General features: G+C 42.5%; 1 protein-coding gene across 1 annotated transcript in view; it reads left to right on the forward strand.

The window, feature by feature from the left end:
• Nucleotides 1-22,656, forward strand: part of Fur2 (furin-like protease 2) — a 66,748-nt gene that overhangs the window by 20,848 nt on the left and 23,244 nt on the right. The window contains exons 9-17 of the mRNA XM_065432468.2: nucleotides 2,160-2,290; nucleotides 2,451-2,557; nucleotides 2,726-2,843; nucleotides 3,839-4,046; nucleotides 8,489-8,761; nucleotides 9,344-9,533; nucleotides 16,015-16,174; nucleotides 19,372-19,524; nucleotides 21,439-21,551. Coding sequence (XP_065288540.2) covers nucleotides 2,160-2,290; nucleotides 2,451-2,557; nucleotides 2,726-2,843; nucleotides 3,839-4,046; nucleotides 8,489-8,761; nucleotides 9,344-9,533; nucleotides 16,015-16,174; nucleotides 19,372-19,524; nucleotides 21,439-21,551 — 1,453 coding nt within the window. The remainder of the gene's footprint in view (nucleotides 1-2,159; nucleotides 2,291-2,450; nucleotides 2,558-2,725; nucleotides 2,844-3,838; nucleotides 4,047-8,488; nucleotides 8,762-9,343; nucleotides 9,534-16,014; nucleotides 16,175-19,371; nucleotides 19,525-21,438; nucleotides 21,552-22,656) is intronic.

The following is a 22,656-nucleotide window of genomic DNA, read 5'->3' on the forward strand; positions in this document are numbered from 1 at the left end:
ACAATGGTATAATGACGACAGCATGAGGAGAATGGGATGATGACGATGATGTGACACTGATGATGATGATGTGACACATTGTTACCATTGCCATGGCAACAATTCTATGATGACAACCGGGTGACAAAGCTCAACTGACGGTGATGGTACGGCCACGACGGTGGATGCATGACAGTGATTGTTTGACAACGGCTCAATGACAATGATATCACGATGACAATGGCATAATATTATAGGAATGATGCCAGCATAATTATAATAGAATGAAGACGAAGGAATGACATTGATGGAATGATGAAGACTATAAAAACAATGGTATGACAGTTACAAAGTGATGGTAATGGTGAAGCAACAGCGCGGCAATGATGGCATGACGAAAATTATATGACAATGGCTTTTTGACAACAATAACGTGACAAGAGTCTGATCATGACTATGGAGCGACCACTACAGCATCTTGATGACGGTATGACAACAAATGCGTGACGATGAGCCTATGACAGCGATGGCTTGACAACGGTGTAAGGATAAAAATGGGTAAGGATGAGTGTATTTTGATGATGGCGTGATGACGAACTGCATCACAAAGGCTGTATGATGACTATGGCGTGACAAGATTCAAATGACGAAGCTGGATTAATGATGATGGAACGACCATGACGGCCTCAAGTTGACAGTATGACAACTAATGTACGACGATGATGGTGCGAGTCAGATTACGACAATACAATAAACATGATGGCATCATGACCACACGCACCTACCTAGCGGCCCATACTATTAGGCAACTTGGGCTGCTGAGTTGGTGTAGAAGAAGGATGAAAGTCAGATGACAAAACTGAAATGACGACAATGGGACGACCACAATGGCACCACCCCATGAACACATAACTGCTAGTCCCAGTTGGCATGGGCCACTGGGTCAGCGTAAGTTGCTAGATGGATGGATGGATGGATGGACGGACGGACGGACGTGCACGGACAGACGGACATGCACGGACAGACGGACAGACATGCACGGACAGACGGACGAATGGACAGACGGACAGACATGCTCGGACAGATGGACGAATGGACAGACGGACAGACATGCTCGGACAGACGGACGAATGGACAGACGGACAGACATGCACGGACAGACGGACGAATGGACAGACGGACAGACATGCACGGACAGACGGACGAATGGACAGACGGACAAATAAGACTAAAAACGTTTGAAATAGCCAAAGAATGCGAATCTCATTAAAATGCACAAAACTACCAAATTAGTGTGATATTTCAGCAATTTGCAAGCATTCTTTTCTATTTTGTGTGTGTGCTGCTGTTTCTTTAGCAGTGATGTATAACAGTGCTGACGTGTGTTTAAGTGTCAACTTCCCCTTTATTTATTACTATAATTTTGCCCTACTTCTACAAGTGTATGTCATATTAAATTTGCCTTTTGAATTACAGTTTCTTCTATTCCATATGTCATTAGCTTTATTTTGTTCACTCCATAATTATTTACATTGGACTTATAAACTTTTGCGATTATTAGGAGGTCAAGCATTGGTAATAGTCCTATTGATACAGCAATGATGTACGCATGATTTTGTTTGCTTGTAGCAGGCTTCGCAGATGTGAACCTGGGTTTGAGATGAGTAGTGTCATATTTTTTGCACGCACTAATTTTCAGAATTTCAAAAAAAAAAAAGAATCTGCAAAAGTTCTAGCTGTACATGAATTTCACCTTGCAGTGAGGTTTCACTGCAATGCGGAGGCTTGCTGCTTGCTGTTATGGCCTTAAGCGATATTGCACTGCAACAAGGAGAAGCAGTGAGAGCTGCAGTAACTGAACACACAAAAACGATATTGTTCTTGCTTGGTGCAGATGATTGCACAGGGTTGTTTATATAAATACCAGAGCAATGTCATGTGTGCTTATTTGCACAAGTTGTACACAAATATTTTTTTTTTTCAATTTTCTAAGGGTTGTTATTGAGGGTGCCAGTTATATGCAAGGGCATGTTATTCACGATGACATTTTGATGACACATCACAGTCTGGCTTGTCTCCATTTTGGCCTTTAAGCTTGTGTAAGAAGAAATAGAGAAGCTGTGCCTTAAGGCATGCATTCAAGCTCTATTGAAGACATTGTGAACTCTTTTTTTTCTTAGGTGACGGTTGACATGGACCTCTCGTTTCGGCTTAAACCTAATACTGACACATTATGCACCCAAGCACATACAGGAACATCAGCATCTGCTCCATTGGCAGCTGGAATCTGTGCACTCGCCTTGGAAGCCAAGTAAGCTTCGAAATCGCACATTATGTTGGGGCCCCTTTTTCTCACAGTGTCAACATGAAGCATGATCTTTTCATGTGTGCCATAATATTGTTGCATGTTCCGGTTGGTCGTCAGACTTCCTAAATTTAACACTTGTTATCTTCTTTTTGTACTTGCACAGCCCGAAGCTCACCTGGCGTGACATGCAGCACCTTGTTGTAATGACATCTCGGCCTGAGCCACTGCTGGGAGAGGAGGGCTGGACAACTAATGGGGTCGGCCGTAGAGGCTAGTATCACTTAGGGATTCTTTCCTCAAGTAGATAAGGTTACCTAATGTGTTGTAACTAGTAATGGGAGCACTCTTGGAATAAGATGCATTACATTTACCAGGCACCATGGTTCTCCTTCAGCAGCCCATTACATTTTTTTTGTTACATTTATCTCATCTTTACAGTCAGCCACAAATTTGGTTATGGCCTGATGGACGCAGATGCCATGACAGCTCTGGCGGAACAGTGGACCACTGCTCCACCACAACATGTTTGTCGGTCTGACACGGAAGATGCTGGATGGTATGTGCTTGTTGCCCATTATGACAGTGTACCTGATCAGGTTTTTCTTTAAAGATTACATTCTAATCCATATGCCTTATGAAAATACAAAATTCAAAATAAACTGTGTTCATATGCGTGCATGCATGCGCATGAGCACAAGGATGTGACAAAGATGCATGCATTTTTTTGTCACTGCAAAATTTTATCTTTAAGGCTTTTATCTTTAAGGCTTTTATCTTTAAGGCTTTTATCTTTAAGGCTTTTATCTTTAAGGTTTTTATCTTTAAGGCTTTTATCTTTAAGTCTTTTATCTTTAAGTATTTTGTCTTTAAGTATTTTGTCTTTAAGTATTTTGTCTTTAAGTCTTTTGTCTTTAAGTCTTTTATCTTTAAGTTTTTTATCTTTAAGGCTTTTATCTTTAAGGCTGTTGTCTTTAAGGCTTTTGTCTTTAAGGCTTTTATCTTTAAGGCTTTTAAATTTTTCTTTAATCATCTTTCCTCAAAACTTGTGCAGTGACCAAGAATCTGTAATGACCATTTAGGGAATGTTTCCTTTGACGTATCTTCTAGGAATGTTGTTAACAATGAGGTTACAGCCTGGAAGTTTTCCTTCTATTTTGCCTTCCAATATTCTCAGTTCTTGCCAAGCTGATGGTATTACACATGCTGGCTACAGATTCCACTTTACTGAGCTTCATTACTTTGTGTTGCAAAGTGGTGGCAGAAATATGTTGCTTAGCACAAGGTCACGGGTTCAATTTTCAGCTACAGCAGGCACAGTTTAAGTGTAAAAACAACCAGATACTGTCATTTTGTTGTGCATTTAAGGACCTTTGCAGATCAAAACTAACCCAAGCTCTCTGCTGCAGCTGCTCTAGGATATAAAACTCCACCAATCATCAAATAAGTAAATGGTGAGGGTCTTGTGATGGAGGCTGTCGCAGATCATTGTCGCTTTTAGCAACCTGACTTCGATGGACTTGTCACTTCATTTTTGTTTCTTATATCATCTAGGACCATTCCAAACCGTCAAGGAGAACGGCTGGAGGTGCAAATGAATGCCAGTGGCTGTTGGGGTCGGCGCGACTCGGTACGCTTTTTGGAACATGTCCAAGTGGTGCTGTCGCTTCAGTTCCTGCCCCGTGGAAATCTTCGCATCACTCTCGTCTCTCCACTGGGCACCCACTCTCATGTCCTTCTTCCTCGGTCTTACGATGCCAAGGTTAGCATCAGTACCTTTCCTTTTCTGTTTGGGGACTTTCTTGTAATTACTGTGTCAAAGTCCTAACAAGTGGTTGTGACAGTGCTGAAAAGAATAAGGCAGAAGTGAAAAGACACGTCTTAGAAATGAATGCCTGCCTTGTTATCTTACATTAGCAACAAATTACCGCTGTGGTATAGGTGTTGAATCTGCTGGCTAAGGGTAATTCCAGAGAATGAACTTGATCCTGGTTTTTAATACGAAGCCTTCTTTGGCTCACCCCAGGTACATTGTGGTGGGTAGGTAGGTTCCTGTTTCGCCTTCTTTTATTAAAATAAATTAATGAAATTCATTGTTTAACGGTGTGAGCAAACCTCTGACACCAAGCATAGCAGCCCAATGCTCGAACCATCAGGCCACAATGGCACACAGGCTTCTCTTGTGCCAATGCCAACTAGCTCTTTGAAACCAGTGGTGCTTGTTTCACGTCACATAGCACGATCTAGAGTACACGTACGTGCACTAGTTTCCCTTCGGCCACAGACTTGCCACTTTCTTTCCCTTGCGTCACGAATGGGAATGCATCAGTTTCTTCCATTCTTGCTTCGTGGCAGATTGAAACAGTGTTGCTAGACTGCAGTGCACTGCCTTTGGGATCATTTCACATTGTTCAATCCTTTTCTCGTAGCGGAAGGCTATGAAAGCCGCTGTGCAACATTGTACTGCTTTTGAGATTTGCCCAAGTCATAATAAAACAGGTTGTAATGTTTCTTTGAAAAACTATCGTAATGCTGTCGACGTCATGCTATCGTCATCGTCACGGTTGTCCTGCTTCTCTCGTTGCACACAAGCTCGCATCAAACACAACTGAGGACGAAGTGAGGTCTGCCGTCCTGTCAGCTGTGTTTGGGATTAGAACAAACAGCTGTTCGTTCCCGTCCCAAACACAGCTGCTTGCTTTAAGCAAGCACGTTGATGCATCTGTGTAACCACATGGACCATCACGTTTGTTGACATGCGGTGTGGTGAGAAAAGACTCGAAGGCGGTAATGGAATGGGTTGCGCAGGCGGACATATAATTTACGCTATCCTCTTACACATAAACAAGTAATATTCTCTAGCACAGATTATCTTCTAGCGTATAAAGTCTTACGATGTGGCACACTACGGAGTTCAGTCACTCGCCCAATAACGCACAGAGTCCGAGCATTGCGGCACATGCCTCCCTCCCTTCGATGGTTGCTCACATCTTGTAGGAACTTTCGTTGACACGCCATATGCGTCGGAGGTGGCTTGGGTAGGCTGTGGCGGGGACGTGGTGACAGCCGTTTGGTTGGTGGCTTAAGATTTCGACGCTGGAACTGCGAGAGCACCAGGCTCCCGAGCACACAGAAACTCCAAGATCTCGGGACTCAGCCAGGCACGGGACACGGGCAGGACCTCAGTCCGGTGGCTCGCAACCAGTTCGAGGCTGCCCAGCAGTACACCCAGGTAGCCCTCTCAGGACTCCTTCCACGAACCTCGCTCGGCCCTTGTTCGATCGGCCCTCTTGGCCCCAGCTTCCCGTTCGCTCGTGTCTTCCTCTTTCTTTTTTTTCTGCCACCAACCCTTGTGCTCTCTTATTTCCCACGTTGTGCCATATGTGTAGTTGCCATCGTCGTCGTTTTTCACCACAATCTGCTAACTCTTTGATAAGTCCCTAACAGTGCTGGATAGTCCGCTACCTGCAAAGTACTTTGCATAACATCTATTCCTACAGTGCATGGGATTTTAATAATTTTTTTTTCTAATCCCGAGCAAGTCTTCTTTCTTTTAATTAAGTTTATTCTCTCTCCCTCTCTCTCTCTCTCTCTCACTTGTTTTTCTGTAAACATTAGACAAAACGTATGAAGGGAAATGCAATTCAATGTGGTAAAACGGCACATTAAGTGGCAAAGCAGCGCAACCTAGATGAAAGTCTAGGCAATGTTGAGCAAAGTAAGGAAGGAGAAACGAAGTGAAGCATCGCCAAGGAGGAAGGTAGGCAGACGCGCACTGGGTTGGCGTCCTCTGGCAGTTGCTACAGGTTTCGTTTGCGATACGGACGTACCAGGTTCATCTCGCGATAACATTGTCTTCACACACTGTACACTGTGTGCGCGAGTGAAAGCGTGCGATGGTGAGCCAATGATGGCGGCCCGATCTCACTTGCGCAAAGGAGGAGGGGGGGGGGGGTGAAGCCCACCATCTTCCGTCGCGTGCATGGCACCAGGAGAGGAGGAAGGGGGTGTTGTATTTTGGTTACGCGGACTTGGTCTTGAACGCAATCTACTTTGGGGGAACAGCCTAGGTGGGCCGATGGCTCGTACCCTTGCGTGCGCTGTGTTGTCGCTGCTCATTTTGCATCGAAGCGATAGACAGTGCGAAGGTCACTTCGCTCGTTGCTGCTGCTGTCGCCGCAATTCCTCATGCCAGCGTTTTGGCAGTGAGAATCCCGGTCATTGAGTGTGGTGTGTTCATGTTTGCCTGTTTGCGCTGACACCGTGCTTGTTAATTTAGCTAGTAAGCAAATGGAAGCCAGTAGCTGCTGTGTATGGTGCAGCCGCAGGAGCCCGGTCTTGAATACGATCTGTGATGCGGACAGTCTGGGCTCACAGAGGGCCAATAGCTTCATATGCGCTATCGCACCCATACGCTTGCACGTCACCCACATTCACGAAGCTAAATGTCACTGTCTCTTTGTTTTCTCCTCTTGTTTTTGCCTCTGTCCACGGGTGATGTATGCCGCAGGCCTCCAGTAGAGTGCCTACCCCCGGGCGAGGTGCATCGAGGCACCCTAGCCCAGGACTAGTAGCGGTGGTAGTCACTCCGAATGTTCATCGTAACCGAAGAGCAGATCTGAGGCAGTTCATCTTAAGCAGATTTCTTTTTTTTTTTTTGCATTGAGTCTATGGAAAACCAAACAAGCATACCTTTATTTGAAAAATGCCATTCACCCAATGCTGTACAGCGTTCGCTGTTCTTGGTGCGGAGGCAGGCCAACTCTCGCCCACATTACGTAGGACTGCCAGAACAGGCCACCCAAAATTAATACACCAAAAATAGCTGGCAACTTTCCGGAAGGGAGCAGTGGGAGACTTGGCTCGCCAGCGAGGATCGGAAGATGCAACTAGCGCTCCTCCACTAAGCACGGTGGACCGCTCAAGCCAGTGGGGCCCTGGACTAGGGGCTCCACCCACTCACTTTCTGCATTTTTTTTCTTTTAAATAAACGTTTTGATATATATATATATATATATATATATATATATATATATATATATATATTCCCATGTTGTTCATTATATGCAAGAATTCAGCTTAACTGAGTTTGTCTTAACAGGAGTTCACTGTACTTGCAAGCCTACTTACGATTACTTTCAGTGTTCTTATGGCACTTAGTAGTGACAGCTTCTCTGGTAAATTAGTAGTTCAGTTCAAAAATAAGAGACCTAATTTTTTTTTCTCTGGTGATCCTTATGTGTATGTGGTAGGGCTAAAAAGTTTGTATGTAGTCTTTCCACGCACATTTTAATAGATTGACATTAGCTGTATTAAGACTGCAGTTGAAGCATTGTTGAAGGTGAGAGTTGTATACCAAGGGCAGTAAAAAGTTGGCAGCTTTTGTCTGGGCTGGCTGTTCTTGCCCTATTCCCGCTTAACGCTTGCCTTCTATGATGCACTGATTGGGGGGTTCAGAGTGACCTGCATATGGAATTTCACACGAGGTCTGCTGTTTTGCTCATCTCATTTGCCACTGCGTGAGAACAAACACTAGAATGGGAGAAATGTTGAAGGCAATACTCAGAATTCCTACAGATGCAACCTCATGTGATCTTATTCAGGCTTATCTTGTGCTACAGAATGTAAGAAAGTGTCCAGTGGACAAATGGGAAGGAGTAGCTGGAAGGCACGATAGAGTGCTCAATGCATTTGACTTTCAGCAGCAGTGTGGTCTGTGATCACTATTCTGATTTTACTGGCATGTCACTGATCTGTGACATTATGTGAGCACCATGTGCAATCAGTAATGTAGTTCATGGCCCAGGAAGCAACGCTGGAAATGGTGCATTTTGGACTGGTTGTGTTAAAGAATGATGTAATTGTGTCATCCTAGAGCAGTTGAGGCCTCACACTGTTGTTACTGTGGTCTCAGCAACCTGTCAAAGCAAGATACAAAAATTTTGCGTTGGTGCTTTTTAAAATGTGGTACGCTTGCATTCCTTCAAGGTGTCCCGAAGAGGCTTATCAGGCATGTGTCTTATGCATTCACTTTTTTGAGCTTCGGATCAAAAGAGTAATGTTCTGGCTTTTCTTCTGCCTCCTTCTCTTTCTATTTACTTTTTTGTCCTATCCTCTAGGGCAAGCATTTTTGCTCTCATATTGAATCACCAGCCAACAGGCCTGTTTTGTGCCTCTCCATCCCTGTTGCTCATTTTCACACAGGAGGACACCTTCAACAACTGGCCCTTCATGTCTGTACACTTCTGGGGCGAACCAGCACCTGGCACGTGGCGTCTCATAATCACCAGTGATGGGCCACGCCGCTCGCTGTTCCCAGGCAAGCTCAAGCACTGGTACCTCATCTTCTATGGCACTGACACAGACCCCATCAAGTTGCGTCCACGGCCACACAGCTCATACATCATCCGAGACACAGGGGCAGCCCAGGCAAGCAGCAGCCGCCTGGCACGCAACCCATGTGATGCCGGAGAACAGGTACCCCGCTGAGTTTCACCTTTGACAAGTGGCATTTTAATTGAATGTAACAAAGGTGACGATGCCAGAATGGTCGACACACTGTGTCGACATCCGGAAAGTTGATTGTCATTCCCATTTTGCAGTATGCAGTCATAAGATTTTTTTCCATGGAAACGAAGTTTTTGGTCTGTGAATTCAAAAATATATAAAGAAGGTTCACATGGTTTTGCCACATGGCAATGAGAATGACTAAGGGAAAGTTTCAAGCCCACTTTATACAGCGAGAAAAATTTAGATGTTTAATTCAATCTTAAACCACAATTTACAGTACTGCTGCCTCTTTGACAACATTCGTTTAGCAATACCAATTTATATTTGGGCATTGTGTGTAAAAAAATGACATTGTTGAACTTGCAAGGCACCTGTTGTACTAAACATTGTCTCCAAGAATCATGATTTTCTAATTTATTTGTGCTAAGCATTTTGTGGAAATGTGTAAGAAGAGGAGGAGGTTGGATATAAAGAGGGGAAACAAATCTTATTATTCACTGATGTGATCACATGACATTTTCATTGTTGCTTTCATGCCATCTCAAACAGGGTGATTGTGTGGAGACATGCCCCATGGGAAAGTTTGTGAGCCGGGAAAGCTTCACATGCGAGAACTGTCACGACAGCTGCACATCATGCTACGGCCCATCTGAGAGCAACTGCCTCTCCTGCCCCCCAGGAAAGCACCTGACATCGGAGGGTTCCTGCTGGCATGAGTGCCCTGATGGAACATATGCAGGTGAGAAATCATCAGTCTTGACATGGCTTAACAAGGCTCTAGAGAAGGCTAGTTAGAGAAAAATTTGACATTGTCAGATATGTGCCACTTTGTGAACAAAATACAGACCGAGAGATGGCTAGTGCAAGTGTCAACTGTTTATTCTCGGAAAAACGGACAGCACAGCCAGTAATAAGTACTGCTTTCCAACCTACAAGGAAAACCCTGTACCCTTAATTTCCTCCCAATATGCAAAGATGGTCACATTGCTTCCATGAAGGTTAATGAAAATAAATGTGCTTTATTGTACAATAACATGCTTGATATGTTTCATTTAGTGTGTATTGGCTTTAATTGTCTGTCAGTCTTCCATTAAAACATTAGTGCAAATTCGGAGCTGTCAGGTGTTGCAGAAAATTGCATCTTGAGGTATTACACTTCAAGTCAAAAGTTTTGAACATTCAAAGTTCAAAACTTTTGGTATTCAATTAACTGGAACAAGTGCAGTCGCTGGCGAATTTATCAGACTTGAAGAGATTGCGAAAATGTCCAGCTGTAGTTGCACAGCCTGACAAAAGAAACAATAAGCAAATATTTTTTTTTCTTTCTTTATTGCAGAATTTTTCTGTGACAAGGGCTGGCAAATGAGGGGAGGTGGGAGGGGGCTTTTTCACTCACACTGCACTTCTGTGCAGTAATGCATGAAGGTGGTGCTTTTTGCATTTGCCTCCTATGCAGCTGAATCTGAATGTCATGCATGTGAATGCAAGTTTTTGTCTGGTTGCACAAGTGTTACTGCAGACTTTCTGTTCCTTGCAAACCATCTCTGTTCCACTAAGTAGATGCACAGATGAGCCTGGTAGAAGCTAAGCATTCAGGATTATTGTCGACTGGTCGCTTATAAGCAGGCACATCACTTGTGATACACCGTCACCGTTCCATTGCATGTACATGAACTTTAGCTCAGTTGCAATTGACTGCTGGTAGTGAACAGACATGGGCACCCTCACGAGGGCCTTCCTCACTCTCATCTGCCCTCACCCTCATGTGGTAAGATGAGGATCGCCTTCAGGAGGGTTGATGAAGGTGAGAGAGGCTACAGTGACAATTTGAAGTTATATGAGGAAAAAGCCATTCATATTATTGAAGTACAGAAAGTCACCCAGATCGCATGCGTGGTTGGTTTAAAGTCTAAAGTTTTGAAGTGAATTGGCAGGAAGTCTCTCTAGCGCAGATGTATGTCGAAGTCCACATTTAACTGATGAAAGTCATAAATGCCTGTTGATGTTAGCTGTAGCTGAACCTATTGAGAGCTGTAGCCACTGAAAGCAGCAATGAGAGCAGAAAGAGTAACGGCGACTTTTTGGCGTCACTCTGAGATTTTTTTTTTCACTGATCACCACCAGTCAGCGCACTCCTTTATCCAAAGTAAACATCCTCAAATTTACCTTTTCTTGCTATAAAAATTTGAGTTTGAGGATTTTCAGGCGCTGACATATGAACTAAAGGAAATATCAAAATGAAGAAAAAACATGTCAGTAATATAGCTAGAGCTCATCTGCAGTACAAGCAAAACTGGTTTGTTTTATTCTTAAGCTCGTTCATGGCAATGACAGTTGAGCAACTTTATTTACAGTAAACATTCAGCTTAGGTGTTTTAGCTCAACCTCCACAATGCTGAGCTGTTGCACAGATTCTCGAGAATAAGCACAACAGAATGGTTGAACAGGTTAACACTTAGTTGCTTAGTATATATTCATGAATTATGACAAATCCTCTGTTTTCAAATCCCTGTAACCAGCCTGAAACATTGGGTATGAAAACACCATTAGCAATTTATTAGAAACATGACTGCACTCAGCACATAGATTCATGTTCCATATAGTTCGCCATCCATAGACAAACATTGTAAAAAATAATGGTCAGCTTCATGCTGTTAAAAACATACTTACTCTTTGAAAAGTATTTGCTTCAGTTTGCAGTGCGTTAATGTAGGCTTATTTTCTACCTGTGAAGTGTAGTAATTACTACTAAAGTTTTTTTTACCTTGCCCACTGCCATTGTGCACATTTGACTACCTGTGAAGTGTAGTAATTACTACTAAAGTTTTTTTTTTTTTTTGCCTTGCTTACTGCCATTGTGCAACTGCTGTGGCATAAGTGGAAGGTGTGATTGCATGCTTGACAAAAGCAGCATTAGTTTAGGAGCCACCACAGCTGGCATACGCTCAGGAAAATTCGGCTTAGATAACATGTTCCCATCTGAAGTGGCATTTCATATTTATACAAATTTAACATCGCCGTCAGATGATTTACTGCCACAAATACAAGAACAAGACCTCTTCATATTGTTATGCGGCACTTGCGCATGAATGCAACAGCCATGCAGCTGAGTTGCATTTGGCAAGTCTGAGTACGAGTGAGCCTGGCTGAGTTGAATTGTGGGGAGTCTTGAGTCCAAGTGAGCCCTGAGCAAAAAATATGGTTTGTGAGTGAGTCTGAGCGAGTTCTGTATATTTTGCCGGCCTAAACACAAAGAAAAACGTAGATAACTTCGGGGCGAGGACGGCAATGATACTGGATACATCACACGAATGCATAAAAAAAGGTAAAGCACGGGAATACACGACTCTGTGCCACAACTGTGATTTCCTCCTCCCCTTCCTGAATGCGAATCTCCGCTTCTCTGAGCACAGGTCGAGTGAAAGTCAGCGCCAATGCTTCTTGACTACCGATGCCGCCCTTCCAAACCTCCCCCCAATATTTCCTCTGCTTGGCATTAAGCAGGCTTGGAAAGGAAATGGGAGAATGGGGAATGGGGAAATGGGAATGGGGTGCAAAGCGCGAAGCATCTGTGCACTTGCGAGTATAGCGCATGCTGTGTAAGCATTCCATTTCTCCCTTGCAGCCAAGGTCAATGAAGTTGTGCCCTGGGCTGCATTGTTGGGAGAAGTGAGCAGATTTGATGCTGTCAGAGTTTCTCCAGTTTAATAGGTTTCGTCAGCGCAGTTACCATTCCCTGTTTTGCTGGGGTGCTCGAGCCTTCATGTGGAAGCAGTGGTGGCTGCCATTCAGTGGGACTTGACATCATGGCGCTGCCCATTTGCCGGTCGTGCTGCTTTAATCTATACTAATTTAGTATCATATAATTTGTATAATAATATTTATAAGGCGCTAAACTATGCTTGTGGCATTGCCCATGATGAGTGGTACTACTGTTGCCTTTGCAGAGCGACCGCTCATTCGGAATGCTCAGTGTCTGGTGCAACCTTTGAGAAGAACGAGGTGCGGCCGACTTTCAGCATTGCTCTCTTGATTCGTAGTTCAATTGAACATTGGCGATGTAGCTTTCGTGCGCACACTTGGTGTCTCGATGGACGGAAGATGCAAATAGCAGAGGGCATGACGCCAAGCAGCTAGCCTCTGCAAGCCAGTCTCCTATGATGCAGCCCCACGACATTCTCTCCAGACCCAATCTGTGCAATGAGTCTTCAGGAGTAGGCCCTGCATGGTTATTGGGCTTTTTCAAACACTGTTTGGTACGCAGTAGGTTTTAGTGGCACCCTCATCACAAATTCTCCATTCCACAAGCTCGAATGGTAAAAGTTATGGGTGTGCGAATATTCAACTTCCAAATTATGAATCCAATAGTCACTATTCATAAATGTGAATATTTGTTGAATACCTTTCTAATATTTTGGAACATCGGCTGCATCCAACTAAACATAATATTTGCGCAAAAGTACGTTGGACTTTCACTGCCACAAGCATAGTACAGACACAAAACACCAGAACTGGCGTAATGGAGCAGGCTATGCCACTTAGGTAGCCATACTTTACAAGCTGTACACCGATCAGTTGCACTCTCTGAAGAGCCCTGGGCATGCGAAGAAACTACTTGCTTGCTCCTGCTCCATCTGTGCTTTCAATAAACAATGCTTCATAATGTGCTATGTAATCACAGTAACTTGGTAACTTGAGAATAGTGAGAAGTGCACCTCATTTTATATTAATTGTGATAACATCTGGTCATTATTCGAAAGCTATTCTAAAACTATTCGATATTTGATTCGATTCAATTTGCTTCAGGCACTGTTCGATTCGTATTCTATCCAGTCTCAAAAATCACTATTTCTTTATAAAATTTTTTGCATTCTCATCACGTGGTGAAGGCCTATTTCCCATGAGCCTTTTTTCACGTCACATGACTATGCTTCAAGATGATCATGTGACTCAGTGAGTCTTACATCTTTCACATCCTCCATGTTTGATGCTTGCATTCAGCATGTTTGGCTGCAAATGTGGTTGTCAGCAATGTCACTGCTGTAATTGTGCATCGGCACTTATGGTACAGCTCTAGTATCATGGAGGAAGCTGAAGTTGATTTCGTGGGTGAAACCAGACTTAAGAAATCCCCAGTGCCTAGCGTAATGTTCAGCACCTCTGAAAGCATTACAGTGAGTTGGACCTCCTGCAGTTCTATACTAAATTATGGATAAGCAACATTACCTATAGGCAAGCTTCTTTGTGCACATTTCCAGAAGGAAAGCTTTTCTTTACGATGCAAGCCTTCCCAAGCGAATAGCCACAGACATGTGGCGTTACTAGCGGCGGCAGCTCGATACAGGGCTTCACGCTATGTGATGGTCGCGGCATCAAGAGAAGACGTTGCTGACGCATTGATAAGCGTTGTGGAGCCTTGTACGATGCGGCGATAAGAGAATGCAGCCATATATCTTTCAATGGTTGCTTGCAGGCACTTGAGTAGCGGCGTGCGATTGTGCATCTATTTCGTATTTCGTGGGCTTTTGTTTTTTATAGGGAAAGAACAACCAGGACCACTTCAGCACGAATTAAATGCTTGATTCGGAGGGTATTTAAGGTGCCCTACAACTTTGTAATTAATATTTTTGTGATTCAAGCAATAATTAAAATGTTTGCTAATTAAATATAATTAATTAAGTAATACTTCGTGATGAAAACAATGCTGGCCGTAGGTACATACAACTACGGCTACTATGCAGTCCATACGATTTCTCTAGAGCTCTTGGGTATTTTTAAAATCTTGGCCCAAGTTAACTGGGATGCCCTGTATATTAGCTCTGATGAGTCTGAGTGATCCCTGCTGAGTAGAATTTTGGTGAGTGAGCTCTGTTTATTTTGCTGACCTATAGTGAAGCACCTAAAGGCATAACAGTTTGGCACCCTTTGACAATACGAATGTCTGTAGACAGTCAGTGTTGTTCGGGTCAAGCAAATGGTTTACGTTAAATTGTAGAACATGGAAGGTAAGAGAAGGATGGCAGCCTTTTCACTATGAGGGGGAGGGAGGGCGGATAGTTTTTTTTTATAAGTGAAGACGAGAGTGAGTCAGAAAGGGCGGTCAAATTTTTCAACATGATTGTGAGGTGAGGACGGTACTTGCAGTGTGAGGGTGAGGGAGGAAAGCAAAAATGAGGGCATTTGCGCACCTCTGGTAGTGAAGCAAAGCACACAGTGAATCGTGACAACTGCTTGTCTGCTTGCTATTATGAACTTGGCCCACAAAGTTTTAATGCAAATCTAACTTTTGTAATGTCACTGGGCATGGAGCACAGCCCACATCGCTAGTCAGGTTTAGTGGTTCTCGGTTCTCTTACAGTTCTATTGTAGGATAGGCCACTTTCACCTTTCTTTATGGCAGCCTCACTTCAAACACACCATTTCATCAGGAACTTTAACACACCAAACAATGAGCTAGGGACTTAAAGTTAGGGCTCAGACATCTTCCACGCACTACTGAAGACACTTACTCAGGGGCAAAATTTACCCTGTGGTCAGCGTTACACAAGTAACGGTAAGTTGCTGCACAGTAAGCTGCCGATTGACTAAGGAGCCCAATACTCTCACTCGATCCTAAATGCTTATCAGACAATGAAATGCTTGATATGCTTCATGTAGTGTGCATTTGCCTTTGCTTTCGACAACTTTCAACGTAGCAGCTTGCTGTCACCTGTGTGAAGCTTTTTACATTTGGGTAAAATGATTTGTGCAAACAAGCCCTGTACACACGAGATTTGTTTATTTAAACCATGTATGTTATCCCGGTATTCGGGCTTGGGCACTGTCTCATTAAAGAATGTTCAACTCGTCGCACAGCCGTGCTGCCTTGAGGTGTGGGTGCGCTCTGCTTAATTTTAATTAGCCTGCCTCTGTTGAGTTGCATGCTACAACAGGAGGCATTAAAGATTAAAAGGCCAAGTGAACTTTGTGTCAATGTTCCATCTGTTTCTCAGTCAGTTGAGGAAGTGTCCTCTTTAAGTGTATCTGAACACTGTGTGCCTTTTTTGTTGTTTCAACCAATGCCTATTCTGGGTGGGCATGCATGTCCTATATTTGTCGTGTTCCTCATCTTTGTGCCTAGTGCTTTATTTGAACCACTCATAGAAAGGTAAACCTGTCTTGAACACAGTTAGAAGGGTAAACTTGTCTTGAACATTTTGCTTTTGTCTTCTTTTTTTCAGATTCGAACTTACGACAGTGTGTGGAGTGTGACTTGAGCTGTTCAAAATGTGTGAACTCATCATCAAACTGCATGGAGTGCCAGAAAAATTACTTCAGATTGGGCAACATGTGTGTTGGCTCTTGTCCAAACGGCACATACTCGTCCCCAAAAGAGAGGATGTGAGCAGACGTCATTTATTGCTAACAGCAAATTTTTTTATAGCTTAATAATATAAATCAGAAGGATAAATATGTAAGGTATGAGCAGTAAAATTAATCTTGGTGACTGCAGAAAGTATTAAGTCCTTTCTTTTTGTTTGCAGTACTTTACTATTGTTACTTCACTGATCCCTTCCTTCTATAGGCTTTTGCTTGATGAGCCATGTTAGCATTTGCTTTAGCTTGTGATCGAATGTCTCATAAATGACAAGTGATTGTTGATGAATTATTAGCTAATGCATATATGTCATGTTGGATGTCATGTTGTGCCTCTCATCTTGCAAGTAAGCATGTGTAGCCAGAAAGTGTGACAGGCACATGTTAATACCATGCAGTACATTTATAGCAACACTACATGTAATGAATATGCCATTTATAAAAATCAGCCACATTACCTTTGTCAGCTTCTGTTTTTCGCTATGCAAACTATCGAATTTGGATTACGCATCAGATATGGAAATCAAATTTTGCCTTTGAAGCAGCTGTTTTTGTAGCCAATTGGAAAGCATCAATATGGACAGAAGTCTTCTTGAACAGTACCTTGTGATTTGGTGTTAGGCAGTTCAAAATACTGCTGTAACTTAGGTGATATGACTGAGTGAGATGCACTTTTCATCAAGCTTAAGCTGCTGTAGAGTCAAGCAATGATTTTAGAATTTTACTGCAGACAACAATTATGAATTGGGAAATGAGCAGAGCATATTCATTTGTTCATCATGTTTTGGTGACTGCCAAGTGTCCACATTGATTGTGAGAGCTAAAGATCAAATTGTGACAAAACTTTGCAGGGACGTGAAGGGTTTTATTACTTTTATATATAATATGCAGGCAAAATGCTAGAAATCTGAGTTAATTCTGGGAGTTCCAAAAACCTATCAAAATCAAGTAGCATAATTTGGGACAAAAAAAGATTCTGAAACAGCACAGAAATTGGGTAGGAAAGAAACTTTGAAGGAATGATGTATAGGTGCTTTGAAGAATATACTACAATCAATTTTTGTTCATTTGACCTTGACGAGAGCGACCAAAATGATTCAATTATCTGGCGAGTGGAAATAAAAAAGAGGCAGGAAAGGTGCCCGAACACACTGCTGCTTCATTTGACAATATTTGCCCGATTCTAAAGCCCCTCCAAAGCTAACGTGCACCCAGATCATATGCATTAAAAGCAAAAAACTAATGCAGAAGTGACATTAGAGCTCTGAAAAAAGATAGAAATCTAACATGTTCCTGATTTTCTAAAAAAGAAAAAAAAAAATTGCGTGTCTCCTGTTCTGGCCTTACGCCTAGACTAGCCACTTCACCAGTTACCCTGCAAAGTGTGCAGTTCTCATAAATGTCACAAACACCTGAAACGACTTTGTCGCTGATAGCTTAGCATGTAAAATAATGTAGTATCTTTGAATTATCTTTTTCATGAGAGAAAGTGGTGCATCATTGTCAGCTTCCTACTTGAAAACTTTTCTTGCCATCCTGTGATAACAGCAATGATGTTGACTATGAGGATAGGCTGTCAGCACAGGCTAATTGCACTGTGTTGACAATTTTAAGCCACTTTTTTAAAAGTAAAGGAATCTGTACATTAGAGATGGGTAAATATGGTAATCATTTAGTGAGCTCCTATTTTCGCCTGAAAATCCTACTATGGTAGGCCGACAATAGGCGTTTCCAGCAAGACATAATGTGTCTTCGACATACTTGCTGTCTTTTAGTACCTCCAAGACAATGTTGCAGCTATTGCAATCATAGTTGAGGTTAAATTTTGGGTCAGGCACATTTGTTCTGACCAGTCAAGCTCAAATTATCCGATGAGGGCCAATTTCCAGAATGAAATAACGAAAGTTTAGGCCCATAGAAATCTATGGGTTCTAGCCAGGACCTCTGGATCAATTTAACTGAAAAATTGAATTAGCCAGAATCTAATTAATGAAAGCGTGCTGTAATAAAGTTGCAAAGATGTGGGGCCATAGGGAGTGCCACAAGATTTATAAAATTTGCACTAATTGGAGTGCACTGCAGAGACCACAGAAACTGCAACACATCCCTGTGGAAAAATTTATGCCAGGACTAAACTTCACAAGGATGCTACACATGCGTTACAAGTGTGCTTAGCAGTTTTGGGACAAATAATAAATTTACAAAGTGCTGTGGTGAAGACTGAAACACTTTGTGTAAATTAATTTTAGAGTGGTCCCCGTGAAAAGGGGAATAAATATTTTGAGCTGAGACTTTGCACAGGCATAGCTAAATGTTGATGTTGAAAATTGCTTTACGGAATTTGAAATGTTTAATTAAGGGCATTACTCAGAATGGGGTGCACGCACTATCAATTGGCGGAGAAGAGAGAATGTGAGCAGTGAGTATGACAGGAACGAAATGAAAGAAATATAGTGTGCAAATGGCATGGTTCATTGTGGTAGAATGATCCTCTTTCCTGAATCCTTGAAACTTTCTGGATGGAAGTTTTACAAGTTCATTTCAAATAAAATAAGTGGTTATGGAGGCCAAATTTTCTGGTTTCGTGAATATTACTATAATGCAGCTGTGCTGTCCTAATGGTTAGAGCATTGGACTGCTGTACTAGATTACTAGAGGGGCAGAGGTTCAATCCCATCATTAGTCACGCATTTCTTTATTGTATTATAGGTGAACTTCATGCGCTTTGGAGGTATTAAAGGAAAAAGGCTAGGTGCGCAATGTGCGTCACAATGTAAAGAAATTGCAAGTTTATAACAGATACAAGGTATAGAAATGTCATTCGATGAATGAGTGTGCAAGGTCACCTGTGACGCACGCACACACAGCTGTCACGACAGCACAATCATCACAATCTAAGTATGCTATCAGATGCTTAGAGTGTTAGCCGTGCTAACCTCTGGCCTAATTTTTATGCTGCGACTCCATCATTGGGCAAGCACCAACTAGACCAAGATAAAGCATTGCCATCCTTCATCTTTGTGAACGCACTGCTGCTTGTCATTTTGTATCAGATCCTTTTAAGAGACTTGTCTAGAACCTGCAAACAATTTTTTTCATTAGGAATGTTGGCAGCATGTTTGATGAAACTGCTAACCAAGCACAAATTTAACTCGGCAACTTGGTATAGGCACTGTCCGAGCAAGCATGTTACAGCTGACTTTTGTGGTTATTGGTTTCAGATGTCGTCGTTGCCATGACACGTGCAGCACATGCCATGGCCCTTTTCCTCAGGATTGTGTCACGTGCCCTGAAGGACTCTGGTCTCACAAAAACCAATGCTTCACGCACTGCCCTCCCAAATTCTACGGTGGCCCAGATGGCTTTTGTCGCAGGTTTGTAGCCCTTTTGAAGATATTTCATCGGAAGCAGTGTTTGATGTCAAAGCATCAGAGGTGCGACTTTTGATCAGCTTTTTTAAATCCAAGAGGGCAGTTCTTTGGCTGCCCTACCCCACTTTAGTCTATCTGTGTGTGGCCTCGACATGATTTCTGCACAAAAATAATAAAGAAAATCTAGCCCCTGCGAGGAACTGAACCCGGGCCAGCAATGTGGTTAGCAAGTTCCTATCCTTGGCAGCACGCCAACAGTGGAGAAGGGGTGCTCCATACATAAGACAGTAGAGCGAACGAGCACCACCACCGCTGTGCTATCACGATATCGATGCGCATGCATGGCTCGCGCATGGAGGGTTGGAAGGTATCCAGAGATGCATAGTGCATTTGGCCACAAAAGCAACGAAGCCAAACAGGTGCATCATCACTCTCTGCTCAATTGGCTGTAATGGAAGTTGAATAAATTTAATTTGCTGTGTGAATGACTCTCACTTAACTTAGGCAATCGGCGTAGATGAGTTTTACAAGGATTTTACCCTAAGCCTTGAGTTCGTGTTGGAAGCTTGAGAGAATGCTGCATTTTAGTGATCTGAAGATTTTATATGATAGCTAAAAGCAGATAGTGGCTTAGTCGCTTCTGCTGAGTGACTTGTAAAATTTTTTTACTGCTTTCTCTGCTTTTTGGGGAGAAAGGGAGGGGAGGGAATGTCGACATTTGAGAGTAAAACTTCACAAAACACTGCATATTATTTTTGCTGCACTGAGTTTGACACCTCAAAATGCTTACCTAAGTGCGGGAAATGTACCACAAAGCTCACAGTAACTTTATTTATAAGCTGGAGCAAGTTTTCTGTTATTGCTAGTTCAGCAATGCAATTACAAGTTAATTAATAATACAGTAATTAGGTTCTTATCTGACTGACTTTCTCTCTCTCTCTCTTCTTTAAAATACGAATATGCTGAATCAACACGGCAAGCTGGGCAAGTTAGTAGGTTAACATTTTTATGTACATGCGCAGTGCTACACAGACAAGGGACAAAAATTGGGCGACACGAGCACTGACTCACAACTGAAAGTTTATTGCTTCACAAAATAATAAACACTTAGGCCACATCGTCCGCACGAGATAGGCAAGGTGTGCAATGAATATACACTCCACAGCTAGAATCGAGGTGAACAAGTTCAAACTTTTCTTGCTGTGGAATGTAATTTAGGTTTTTTGTGGTTAATGCAAAAAAAATCTTATATGTTTGCTTACCTCTCTATATTCATGACTCCTATTTCATCGTCAGATTTTTATGTGGCCTGGACTGGAGTGTTCATTCCTATCCATAAATCATATCCTACATGAGAAGAGCAACTCAAGTCCTATCAGTGTTGTCGCCTAACTTGATATGCTTTGACAGCCTCGTTTTTCAGAGGCAGGCTGTAGACATTTAGTACATGTTGAATTTTGTCGCAAGCCATGCGATTGAATTGGCTGCTTTACTTTCAACTCATTTCATGGTCGTAGCCCACGTCACGTGTTAGTGTCGCTATTTTAGTGTATATGTTTTATGCCATCATGCAACCATGGTACAATTATGATTTGCTATTTATCAGGTCATAGACTGCTTCATACCGCATCAAGATGGCAAGTTGGGCCAGTTGGTTGGGATTCATGGTAAGGTTCGTTACAGTGCAACACGAAGACGAGGACAAAAGAAGGTATAAAACGACGACATGGCGCCATGTTGTCGTTTTATACCTTCTTTTGTCCTCATCTTCTGTTGTGCTGTAACGAACCTGCTTCATACCATTTCTCTTGGCACTCTTTGGCCATCCCTAGCCCTTGTGCCAATAGAAACCACGTGCCATCATCATCATTACTTTCAACTCCTTTTTTTATCTTTCTCTCTCTCTTACCGTTGCAGCTGCAAGGCTCCTTGTGTGGAGTGCTCATCTCTGACAAGCTGCAAGACTTGTGTATCAAGTTACAAGAGTGATAACACAACTTGCAAATTGGCTTTCACTGACTGTGGTGATGGTGAGCATTTGTTAGGGCATTCATAGCACTGCCATGCATTGTAGTGACATGAGTTACTGTAGCTGGTTGTTCTGATAGCATGCTAATCTACTAGGCTGCAGGCCCCTTAAAGCACAGTACACAACAACCTCTCGAAATGTCTGCACTATATCAATGCATAATTTTTTTTTCAAACTAAGACATTCTCATGCTACAGTTGAATGTGAGCACTCTCATTTTAAAAGTAACTGTGAACAGTTTATTCTAATTATAATGAAGACTGTTTTATACTTTCGTGAGTAAATGGCATAATAAATTTTCCAACATGAAATGTCAGGCCTAACACACATTACTTAATTGCACACCAGTTACATCACAGATGTAAGCATTAATACCAGACGTACAATTATCTTTAGGGGTGGGCAAATACTTATATATACAAACACGAATCGAATACTAAATGTTCAAATAATGTGATTCACGAAATGAATATCTACTATAGTATTTGTTTTTTTTAATATTCCCTATATTCGAAGAAAGGCCCAGTCAAGGTCAGTGCCTTGACGCACGCAATCAATCCATGGCACATGGTCTCCATCGGTAGTACAACGTTCGTCCAGGTTGACAGAACCAAGCGTAGCAATTTCAATATACGAAACATATGGAGCATATGATGACAAAAGCAGCGCATATGGAAAGGATGAAAGCATGTGTGTAGATTGGACTGATTAGCCACTGGAAGGGAATGCAGGTCACGTCGGAGATGCATGTTCACGCACGCATTTCACAGCTCTTTGTCTACACAGACAAACTCACTACATGCACTCATTATAATCACTTTCTGCAGCGGCTTGCAGCCCATTGTAGCATTGGCCAGTGGCTAATTTTCATTATGTGCTATTTGATCTTTCCATTGAGTGCAGAAGTTGGCTGATGTTGAGGGGGACTTCGAGAAATGAGGGTATATTTATATAATGTACAGGAATAGGACAAAGCACAATAACAGTAAGAAGTCATTGATGGCCGGCAGCAAATTGTGCATTGCGGCAAGTGGCAAGATTATCTCTCTCTTTCCGATGGTTCTCTGGCTTATAACCCCTTCAGTCCGTCAGAGTCATGTCATTTT

The sequence above is a fragment of the Dermacentor albipictus genome, chromosome 1, assembly GCF_038994185.2.
Source record: "Dermacentor albipictus isolate Rhodes 1998 colony chromosome 1, USDA_Dalb.pri_finalv2, whole genome shotgun sequence".
NCBI lineage: Eukaryota > Metazoa > Arthropoda > Arachnida > Ixodida > Ixodidae > Dermacentor > Dermacentor albipictus.